Genomic DNA, 12,744 nt, shown 5'->3' on the forward strand with positions numbered 1-12,744 from the left:
ACCTGTCCATCAGGCAAAAAACTGTAGAAGTTTTTGCTTCAAATAGAATAAACTTGGACATTATTCAAAAAGATTGCAGAAATCCTATGTGAAAAAATCAAGGTCACAGGGAATGTAAATTGAGAAGGGATGTACTGTTAACCAAAATTCTCTCATCAGCAGCAGACAAACAAGTGGATAAAAATGGATGGTTTTAAATTCTGGTCCTACAGATAACATGAGTAATCAAACTGAATAGTTTACAAGTTACAATTCAAATGAGGGTGAAGTCCCAATCTCTGATGGCAATGGTAATTTAATCCATCAAAAGGAAAGGGTGACATAAAAATTTTAGCCTTTGATGGAGAATGATGGAATGAAAAACATCTGGTGAATGCTTTATACATGCCATGGACTCAGTTCAATTTATTCTCACATGGAGTAGCTTTTGACTTGGGAATAACATTTAAATCTGATGAGGCAATACACACGCTATCAAGGGAGAAGATATTGTTATAGTGGGAGTTCATGAAGAAAAATTTTTTAACATGAAGTTTAAGATTCCATTGAGTTAAAAGTTACATTATCCAGGCAAATATGGCCACTAAGATAGATTTTAAAATATGTCACAAAAGTCTTACACACCAACATTTTTCCCATGTAAATAAGTTTTTGAAGGACATACAAATTCAATTTGAGGAAGAAGATAAAAGCGTATGTTAGGATTGCATTATGGGAATTTTTTTTCCAAAAAAGTGACTCAGAGCCAGAAAAGACAGTTGAGTTGACTAACAGTAATTTTTGCAGTCCTGTACACGTTAATTTAGTTGGTGGTTTGTGGTACTTTCTTTTGTTAAAAGATTACTATTTTCATTTGTGAACTGTATATTTCTTAAAATTTAACTCTGAAGTGGGCAGACACCTGAAATATTTCATAAAAACCATTGATAATTGAGCTGATCATGGAATTAAATTTATCATAACTGATACGGGACTAGAATTTATTAATTAAGAAATGCATAAAAATAATGCATTGGATAATGCATAAAGAAACCAGTAGCCTACAGCCCCCAATAGAACTGTGCAACTGAACATGAGAGCTGAACTTTGGTGGAGATTTCATGGACAACATTTCAAGTTAACCAGCTGCAAATATGATTATGGGCTGAAACCATAGATATGTCAATTTATATACTGAACGGAACAGATACAAGTAGTGTTGATGGAAAAACACCTCACAAATTTTGGACAGGGCTGGAATGTGATGTTGCTGAACTCAGGATATTCAGACAGACGGTTTATATAAACAATCCAAAGAACAGATAACATTCCAAAGCTGAAAAAGGTTTGCTGGTTGGATGTGATACAAAGCTGAAAGCATATTGCACTTACTTCTTCAGAAAGATCATGACACTGTTTTCATAGGCAAATTATACAAGGATTGTATACCTGGGAAAATTGTCAAGAAAGATAATCAACTATTCCTAATATCCTAGATCATTCAGGACATACAGCCTACTGAAGAGGAGAGCCTGAATCAGGCAGAAGACGAGGAAACTAAAACAGTTGGAGATAATCCAAATTCCAAAATTAACTGTACGAAACAGTAAGTCAATGAAGATTGCACAAAATCTGTGTATCAAATAGGAATAAACTTATTAAACAAGGCAAAAATGAAAAAAAGCCTATTAAAAATCCCATTCTTAATATAATCTCTGCATGTATGAGACATTGTTATGAGCCTGTCTCTTATATACACAAAATAAAGGATTTTTGCACTGCATGCAGGCACAACAAAAAGACTGCTATACAGTGAAGCTTTCAGTCAAAAAACATTTTTCTAAAGTGGCCCACAAACACACACACACACACACACACACACACACACACACACACACACACACACACAAATTACCACTGTTTATAGCCACAGATGCCAGACTGATTGAAATGTATAGCAGTCTTTTTGTTATGCTTGTCTGCAGCTCCACATCTCCTTTATAAGGTGAGCAGCAAACTATCATTTTCATACATTTTCATTATTCCATCCTGGAATTTCCATGGCTCAGTCTTATGACTGAACCCCCAGAAAATAAAGAAAACAAATGCAACTGTGGATAGACTTAAAGCACAACTTTTTACTAGAATATTTCAACAGAGACACAACACTGACTGCACTGAAACCTTCAATCTTCAGTCCAGGGGTAAGGTTTGAATCCATTAGAATAATCTTATCTGTCACAGAATCCAAAACCTTGAACATGAGGCTGTTTGATGTTAAAACTGCATTTTTATACAGTGAAACTGATGTTGTTGTTGTTGTCTTCAGTCCTGAGACTGGTTTGATGCAGCTCTCCATGCTACTCTATCCTGTGCATGCTTCTTCATCTCCCAGTACTTACTGCAACCTACATCCTTCTGAATCTGCTTAGTGTATTCATCTCTTGGTCTCCCTCTACGATTTTTACCCTCCACGCTGCCCTCCAATGCTAAATTTGTGATCCCTTGATGCCTCAGAATATGTCCTACCAACCGGTCCCTTCTTCTTGTCAAGTTGTACCACAAACTCCTCTTCTCCCCAATTCTATTCAATACCTCCTCATTGGTTATGTGATCTACCCATTTAATCTTCAGCATTCTTCTGTAGCTGATACTGCAGTATATATGTAACAACCAGAGGGCTTTGAGGCTGGTACTAAAAGAGTATGATGCTAACTGAAGAAAAATATCTATGGACTCAAACAAGTATGGAATCAATGATTCACCTATGTGCTAAATAAAATTGACCTGATAGCACAGATGCATATTCCTGTGTTTTTGTAAGTGATGAGGGTGGACTCTAGATCATTCTAGCTATTCACATTCATTGATAATGGTCTGGTTGTATCAGAGTCCAGAGAAGTCATCACTATGTTGCTGAATGAGTTGGAGGAACTTGATGTACCTAGGAGCAGTGTTAATTATTATCTAGGTTTGCAAATAGAGCAGTTTCAAGATGTCTCTATCTTCTTAAACCAAGACGCATATGCTACAGCTATGCTGGAAGAGTACTACATGGGGAATTGCAGTGTTGCAGCAATACCTGCTCACGATTGTCAAATGTACTCTGAGCTGGGACTCAGTTCAAAAATTAACAATGTACCATACAGTCAAGTTGTTGGAAGCTTGTTCCATCTTTCAGTGGTAACTAGACTTGATATCATGCTTGGTGTGCACATTGCTGATCAGCACACTGAAAACCATAAAAGACACATTGGAGTGCAGTGAAGAGAATCTTAAAATACCTGATGAGAATAATGAGAATAGTCTCTCGTGGCTTAAATTCTCGAAGGAGTTTATTCATTTGTTTTTAGTGGGTCATATTATGCAGGAGACGTGCTTGTTTGAAAATCAACCACAGGTTTTGTTGTCAAACTTGGTGAACCCACCATAATTTGGATCTCTCAGAAGAAGAAAATGGTAACCTTGTCAACAACAGAAGCAGAATATCTAGCTTCCTGTTAAGCTGTAAAAGAAATCATATTGATCCAGTTATTTTGAAAAACATTATCAAACTAAGAAAAATAAGTACTTTGCATATAGATCATCAAAGTACCATCCAGTTGTTCAAGACTGCTGATTACTATAAGTGAAAAAACACACGTAAATGTGAAATATCACTTTGTATGAATAAATTCAATCTGGAACTTGTCAGCTCTGCAGATCAACAATCTGATATTCCCACTAAGCCCCTCAGTAAAAACTATGTCAATAAATTAAAGTACCTGATTTCTGTTCTTGATGCCAAGGACCTTTGAAACAAAAGACAGTGAAAGTGTTACATATTTATTAATTGAAGTGAGGCTGTTGTATTAATCAATTAAAATGTTCTATTTTGTTTGTTTCTCCCATATTCATACTCCCACATTTGTATTTCGCTCACTTTCAAGCTGCATTTACTATGCTGTCATCTGGGACCTACATAGTGAAATTAGTGATTAAAGACTGTCTTTCTTCTTGTAATATGTATGTGACTGTGTGCATCATATGACACATTTTGATTCTGTTTAGCAATAAGTCTTTGTCATTACTGTACAGTGAGGGTAAGTATAGTTTTACTGTGACTCCTTTAACAATTATTTAAGGAGGTATTCTGATGAATATGAAAATTTACAATTAAAAGTAGAGATAAGCTAAAATCTTTAATGGTAATAACATGGGACTGGATCAAAATGAAACTTATCTTTAAAAAACAAACAAATGTTCACTACTCTTTCTGCTGATTCAAAGTTTGGAGTAACTTTTAATTGTTTCATAATTACTATATTTTTGTTTGTTCTTCTCTTTGTCTATCAGCTATGATATATACATTACATTGTTACTACTTAAAGAGTAAATACCCTTTTCTGTCTGACATATAGTGAACAGCACTGATTTTATTTCACATTTTGATTTGCGGCATACACCCCCAATGTCACATGTGAAGCTACTGAATTAACAGATCATTAGTTAATGAAGTCATCACTGGCAGTAGATTTAGTAATAGACACATCCTTTGCTGCTTGTTATTTTAAAACATAATTTTTACTAAATGCCTGAATGTATTGTCCAAAAATATATTTAATACTAAAATAAAAATTCACTGCAAGCACTTATTTCAACATGATAATTTAATATTACAGGTCCATTAAGGAGTTTTACCTGTGCCACTGAGATTAACTTCACCACATGTTTCTCCAACATGACACTGGTAAACAATTCCAGGTTCCCTCACACTTCTGTCATGTGAAGAATTTCCTCTAGGAGCTCCAATCTGGATCCTAAACATGCCATAATTATTAGACGGATTGCTGATTTACCTACTGCATAGGGACTTTCATAGAAAAATAACATATGTCACGTATCATACATTATTTTTCTATTAAAGTCCCTGTACAGCAGTTAGATTTACCTGTACATTACAAACTAGCCCACGAATTAATAGCCTAAATACAAGGATTATCAGGGCCTCTTCAGCTTAGTAATAAAGGCAAAGGGGAAGGAATTGTATCACCTAATTATTACCATCCCATATCATCTGTGCTAATAACCTGCAAAATGTCTGAGTACTATATGCCATCACTCAAATCAGTATTTAGAATAAAATTATATACTAACGGTCACACAGTGTGGCTTCAAAGCTAACCATGCCATCATCAGAGCAGTAGAAATACTTTGTGTTGTTCCTGCTTTAGTCTTCAGTTAGAAGACTGACTTGATGCAGTTCTCCATAATACTTTATTCTTTGCAAACCTCTTTATCTCTGAATAACTACTGCAACCTACATCTACATGAATGTGCTTACTGTATTAATCCCTTGGTCTGCCTCTAGAATTCTTCCCCCCCCCCCCCCCCCCCTGGCCAACACAAAAAACTTCCCTCCATTATCAAACTGACTATTGGTGCCTCAGGATGTGTCCTGTCACCTGATCCCTTCTTTTAGTCAATTTTTTAGTTAATTTGTGCCATAAATTTCTTTTTTCTCCAATTTGATTCCTTACTCAGCCAGCATGTGTAATCTTCAGCATACTTCTGTAGCACCACATTTCAAAATCTTCTATTCTCTTCTTAGGTGAATTGCTTACAATCCATATTTCAACTTCACACAAGGCTACACTCCACACAAATATCTTTACAGAAGGCTTCCTAGTACTTAAATTTATATTGGATGCTAACAAATTCCTATTTTTCAGAGGTGTTTTCCATGCTATAGGCAGTCTGCAATTTATATCCACGTACTTTGGTCATCATAGCTTATTTTGCTTCTCAAATAGTAAAACTCACCTACTCATTTTAGTGCCTCATTCTGTAATCTAATTCCCTCAGCAGAATCTGGTCTAATTCACCTACATTCCATTACCTCTGATTTAATTTTTGTTGATGCTCAATTTATAACCTCTTTTTAAGCCTCTATCAATTCCATTCAACTACTGTTCCAAGTCATTTTCTCTTAGAGAGTTTCATTGTCATTGGCAAACCTCAATGTTTTTATTTCTTCTCACTGAAATTTAATTCCTTCTCAGTTTTTTATGTTACCTTTATTGCCTGCTAAGTGTGCAGATGAAGTAACATTTAGGATAGGCTGAAAGATTGTCTCATTTTCTTCATGGTTAGTACTTCCTTTTTATGTCCTTCAACTGATGTAACTGCTCTCTGGTTTCTGGATAAGCCATGACCTTTCAGTCTCTATATTTTATCCCTGCAACCTTCATAATTTCAAAGAAAGTACTCCAATAAACTTCGTCAATAGCTTTCTCAAACTCTACAAATGCTATAAATGTAGGTTTGCATTTCTTTTCTTCAAACATACATCATAAGATCAGTATTGGCTTGAGTGTTCCTACATATTGATCTGTCCCAAGGGCAGTTTCTATCAGTTTTTCTATTCTTCCGTAAATAACTCTTGTCAGAACATTGCAGCCATGACTTTTGTAACTAATAGTTTGACAATATTATGAAAAGGATAGTTGTTACTCACCATATATCAGAGATGCTGAGTCACAGATAGGCACAACAAAAGAAAGAGGACTTTCAGAAAGCAAGCTTTTGGCCAACAAGGCCTTTGTCAAAAATAGACAACACACACCCACATGCAAGCATGCACACGCTCACATCTGTGCCCACACACACACACACACACACACACACACACACACACACAAACGCGCGCACTCGCACATGACTACTGTCTCTGGCAGCCACTGCTACAATAGCCTGGCCTTTGTCAAAAATAGATAATGTGCGCACACACACACACACACACACACACACACACACACACACACAAATGCCACTCACACACACACATGACCATAGTCTCCAGTGGCTGATGCCAGACTACTGTAGTAGTGGTCTGCCTCCAGCTGCCAGAGACAGTGGACATGTGAGTGAGTTGCATTAACATGTGTGTGTGTGTGTGTGTGTGTGTGTGTGTGTGTGTGTGTGTATTGTCTATTTTTGACAAAGGTCTTGTCGGCCGAAAGCTTCCTTTCTGACAGACTTTTTATTGTTGTGTCTATCTGTGACTGAGCATCTCTGCTATGTTATGAGTAGCAACTATCCTTTTCATAATTTTCTTACATTTCATCCTGGATTTTTCATTGTTTGATGCTTTGAGATTATTCACACCTGTCAGCCCTTGCCTTCTTTGGAATGGGAATTGTTATGTTCCTGTTGATATCTGGGGGTATTTCATCTATCTCAAATTTCTTGCGTGCCAGGTGGAATAGTTTTTTCATGGCTGGCTCTCGTAAGGAGTGCTTTTTTTTTTTTTTTTTTACCTACATCTTTCAGTGCCCTGTGAAATTCTTCTTGAAGTATCGCATCTCCCACTGTATATTCATTTACTTCCTCTTTCCTTTCTATAACATTTACATCAAGTTAATTTCCCTAGAGTAGCCCCTCTATGTAATCCTTCCACCTTACAGATTTCCCTTCTTTACTTAGTACTAGTTTCCATCTGAGCTCATGATATTCATATAGTTGCTTCCATTTTCTTCAAAAGTCATATCAATCTTTCCCATAGGACATGACTTTTTTAAAAAGGACATCATATTTGTCACTGGCTGTAGAAATTATGTATTCCACACTTTAACTTTTCATTTTGTGTTGAGAATATAAATAGAAATTACCAAAATAATACAGGAAGCTGTAATTGGTAATTCAACTATTATAGCCTGAAGACAGTTCTGTATGGGAAGAAATCACATATGGGATTCCCCACAGCTCAATATTAGGTCCACTATTGTTCTTCATATATGTAAACAATCTTCCATCAAATATACAAGTCGAATTAGTTCTTTCTGCAGATGACACTAGTACTGTAATCAGTTCAAGCATACATACAGAAACAGAACAGATGCCAAACAAAGTTCTTAAAAGAAGCACTGATTAGTTTTCTGGGAATGGTCTCACCTCCAATTTTAGAAAGACATAACATATTCAAGATAGACACAAAGCCCATGCCTACCACAGTAGTACAAGTTTATATGCCAACTAGCTCTGCAGATGATGAAGACATTGATGAAATGTATGATGAGATAAAAGAAATTATTCAGATAGTGAAGGGAGATGAAAATTTAATAGTCATGGGTGACTGGAATTTGGTAGTAGGAAAGGGAAGAGAAGGAAATGTAGTAGGTGAATATGGATTGGGGGTAAGAAATGAAAGAGGAAGCCGCCTTGTAGAATTTTGCACAGAGCACAGCTTAATCATAGTTGAAGAAGCCTGGAGATACTAGAAGGTATCAGACAGATTATATAATGGTAAGACAGAGATTTAGGAACCAGATTTTAAACTGTAAGACAATTCCAGGGGCAGATGTGGACTCTGACCACAATCTGTTGGTTATGAACTGTAGATTAAAACTGAAGAAACTGAAAAAATGTGGGAATTTAAGGAGTTGGGACCTGGATAAATCAGAGGTTGTACAGGGTTTCAGGGAGAGCATAAGGGAACAATTGACAGGAATGGGGGAAAGAAATACAGTAAAAGAAGAATGGGTAGCTTTGAGGGATGAAGTAGTGAAGGCAGCAGAGGATCAAGGAAGTAAAAAGATGAGGGCTAGTAGAAATCTTTGGGTAACAGAAGAAATACTGAATTTAATTGATGAAAGGAGAAAATATAAAAATGCAGTAAATGAAGCAGGCAAAAAGGAATACAAATGTCTCAAAAATGAGATCAACAGGAAGTGTAAAATGGCCAAGCCGGGATGGCTAGAGGACAAATGTAAGGATGTAGAGGCTTATATCACAAGGGAGAAGATAGATACTGCCCACAGGAAAATTAAAGAGAGCTTTGGAGAAAAGATAACCACCTGTATGAATATCAAGAGCTCAGATGGAAACCCAGGTCGAAGCAAAGAAGGGAAAGCAGAAATGTGGAAGGAGTATATAGAGGGTCTATACAAGTGCAATGTACTTGAGGACAATTTTATGGAAATGGAAGAGGATGTAGATCAAGATGAAATGGGAGATATGAAACTGCGTGAAAAGTTTGATAGAGTACTGAAAGACCTGAGTTGAAACAAGGCCCCAGGAGTAGACAACATTCCATTAGAACTACTGGCAGCCTTGAGGCAGCCACTCCTGACAAAACTCTACCATCTGGTGAGCAAGATGTATGAGACAGACAAAATACCCTCAGACTACAAGAAGAATATAATAATTTCAATCCCAAGGAAAGCAGGTGCTGACAGATGAGAATTCTTTACAGATGAATGGAAAAACTAGTAAAAGCTGACCTCAGGGAAGATCAGTTCGAATTCCATAGAAATATTGGAACACATGAGGCAATACTGACCCTATGACTTATCTTAGAAGATAGATTAAAAAGGCAAATCTACATTTGTAGCATTTGTAGACTTAGAGAAAGCTTTTGATAATGTTGACTGGAATACTCTCTTTCAAATTCTAAAGGTGGCAGGGGTAAAATACAGGGAGCAAAAGGCTATTTACAATTTGTGCAGAAACCAGATGTACTACATAAATATGTAATAAAAAAATTGAAGTTCCTATTCTTAAAAAAATGCTGTTGATATCCGTTTGACCTATGGCAGTGCCATCTAGCGGGCCAACCACAGCGCCATCTAGTTTCCCCCTTCAAGCTAGATGAGTTTCGTTATTTGTAGTTTTTTCATTTGATGCTTATTTCATGAGATGTTTGGCCTGGTGACTATCAATGGACCACTCTATATATCCATCATGAGTGGATTTTCATGCCAACTGTTCTAGGTAGTTTTAATAGAAGGCATTTACTAATGTTTCACAGGCTATCTTATCATGCCCACCACTAACAAAATTAATTTTTCCCAAATGACTGTTGGATGATTGAAATCTCCACCACTGATTACAGTATGAGTGGGAACTTTTGTACAAGTTATCTGAGGTTTTCAATACAGTGTTCACTTACAGCAGGATATGGGTCTGGTGGGTGATAGAAGGATACAATTATCATTTTATGCCCACCCCTGATACTGAGTCTTGCCTAAACAATCTCACATGGAGCTCCAATTTCTATCTCAGTGGATTTGAATTTCTTGTCTCCTGTGACAAATTCACCTCCTCCAATTACCATTTGGCTATCGTTTCCATGTACACTGAAGTTTTCCCCAAAAATCTCATTTCTATCAATTTGAGGTCTCAATCAGCTTTCTGTACCAAGTGCTGTGTGAGCTTCACTGCTTTTCAAGAGCACGTCAGACTCTGGCACTTTGTTGTGAATGCTTTGACAGTTAACCACTATGATTTTAATACTTTCACCAACTGAAGGCCTTACTTTTTCTCTTATACTTATACTTCTAGTTTTATACAGCTATCATTATTTGGACTGGGTGGAGATTTACCTCATTTAAAAAACCCTTGTGTGCATGCCATATACTTTCAGCTACCTGGGTAGTAGCCTCTGGTATGTAGAACACCTCTGACCCATTTAGGGTCACCCTACAATTCTCATCCCTATTGCATAAGTCCAGGAAGTCAGATCCTAACTTGTCACAGAACTTTTGAAGTCTCTGGTTCAGTCATTCCATTCAACTCAGAACCAAGAGGTCATGATTAGTTCTGGGGATAATGCTGTAAGTTGTGGGCTTCATTGGAACTTCTTGTCCAAGGCTGATCTCCTCAGCCACCTCTGACAGTTGCTGAAATGACCCGAGTTTGATCTCAAAGTCCAGACAACAGGCATAATTTTTTCCAGCATGTGCCACAGTCTGCAGTTGCTTGCACCCTGTTACCTCAATGGCTGCTGGAATAGCTTCTTCAAAATGTTCAGTGAAGCCCCCATGCATACACATTGAGGCTGCCTCTTATCCTTTCCTGTCCCTTGCTGCCACTTACATAAGGGGTGTCATTATCTGCCATATGTTTGAACTGGTGATGAGTAGTAGACCCCTAGCCTTTTGCATTTGCTTCCTCTTGTCACTGGACAAAACATGTTTCCCCAAAACAACTGAAGTGAATTCTACTGGCTGAGTTTCAGGTTCAATGAAAGGCAGCACCTCTAACTTGATGGTTAAGGGGATTGGTATTGCAACCTTAGTCCTCCCTCATTCCCTTCAGTACTGCACAGGACACCTGGATCTACCATTGAAACGCCCTTCACAGTCAAGAGGACAAGTAATGACAGAACCTGTCTAAAATATGCTGAAGTTAAGCCTCTTTACAAGAAGAGAGGTAAAGAGATACCTTCAAACTATCAACCAGTTTCACAGCTTTCTCAAAAACATCTGCAAAGGTTGTGTTCAAGCAAGTCCTTAAGCATCTGATTGCAAATAATATATTGACTAAGTCACCTTTTGGACTTCTTAAGGGTTCTGATACAGAGATAGCTATTTACACTTACAGTGAGAATGTACTTAATTCATTCATTAATAAATTAGAGGCTACACGTATTTACTGTGACTTGTCAAAAGTCTTTGACTGTGTGCACCACAGCAGCCTCTTAAGTAAATTAGAATATTATTGTCATTGGCAATGCTGCGAAATGGTTTGTGTCTTATGCAACTAAAGTGAAACAAAGGGTGTCATTGTCAAATATCTGTGCAGTAATCAGTCAGTCTTTATCTGATTGGGAATTAATTACATTTGGTGTTCCTCAAAGTTCCATCTTGGATCCATTGCTTTTGTGAGCATTAATCATGTCTCGTCTGTTACATTGCCATATGCTAAGTTTGTTTCATTTGCAGATGATACAAACATTGGAATAAGTAGCAAGTCAAGTACAGATTTAGAAATAGCTGCTAATCAAATTTTCACTGACATTAAAAATGGTTTAAAGCTAATTCACTGTCTGTAAACTTTGAAAAGATGCACTATATGCAGTTCAGAACCTGTAAGAGGTTTGCTTCCAGCATATGTATAACATATGAAGACGTGCAGATCAAAGAGGTTGACAGTGTTAAATTTCTACGATTACAACTCTATAATAAATTCAGTTGGGAAGGCCATACCACAGAGTTGCTTAAGTGCCTGAACAAGTCTGTATTTGCAGTGACAATGATGTCAGCTGTAGAAGATATACATGTAAAAAAGACCTGCATACTTCACTTAATTTCATTCTATTATGTGATATGGAATCATATTCTGGGGTAACTCATCAAACTGAACAGAAGTTTTCAGCATGCAAAAGAGTGTAATAAGAATCATTTGTGGTGTAAATTCAAGAACATCACGTAGAAACAAGAAACCTTGTATTCAAACCACTGCTTCTCAGTATATTTATTCCTTAGTGAAATTTGTTGCAAGTAAATATATCTCTGTTTCCAACTAATAGCTCAATACATAGTATCAATACTAGGAATAACAACAATCTACATAAAGACCTAAAATCACTTACCTTGGTCCAAAAAGTGGTCTAATACTCAGGAACACACATTTTTAATAAATTGCCAGCAACCATCAAAAACTTGGTTTCAGATAAAGCACAATTTAAACAGATTTTGAAAGACCTTTTGATAGGCAACTCCTTCTACTCTCTAGATGAGTGTCTTAATAGAGGCTATTAGGCCAGCTTAAGTAAAACTGTCTGTTAGATTTCAGTTTTGACAGCACTTGGTCGAGCAGTCAGGATCAGTTATTCCGTGTATGATAAATTTATTAATAGTGCATAACAATGTTTCATTCAGACAGAGTATCAATTTTGTAAATATTAACTATTTCTGTTTACTGTATTGTATTCACCTACTTTGACAATCTCCTGAGAAATGATCAGGGTAGTAGGTATTATATTCAAATGTTTTATCTTTTTTT

General features: G+C 36.8%; 1 protein-coding gene across 1 annotated transcript in view; it reads right to left on the bottom strand.

Moving 5' to 3' along the window:
* Positions 1-12,744, bottom strand: part of LOC124795477 (integrin alpha-4-like) — a 554,156-nt gene that overhangs the window by 525,115 nt on the left and 16,297 nt on the right. The window contains exon 2 of the mRNA XM_047259514.1: positions 4,660-4,778. Within this exon, the coding sequence (XP_047115470.1) occupies positions 4,660-4,778 (119 nt within the window). The remainder of the gene's footprint in view (positions 1-4,659; positions 4,779-12,744) is intronic.

This window comes from Schistocerca piceifrons, chromosome 4 (genome assembly GCF_021461385.2).
Source record: "Schistocerca piceifrons isolate TAMUIC-IGC-003096 chromosome 4, iqSchPice1.1, whole genome shotgun sequence".
In the NCBI taxonomy this organism is placed as follows: Eukaryota; Metazoa; Arthropoda; class Insecta; order Orthoptera; family Acrididae; genus Schistocerca; species Schistocerca piceifrons.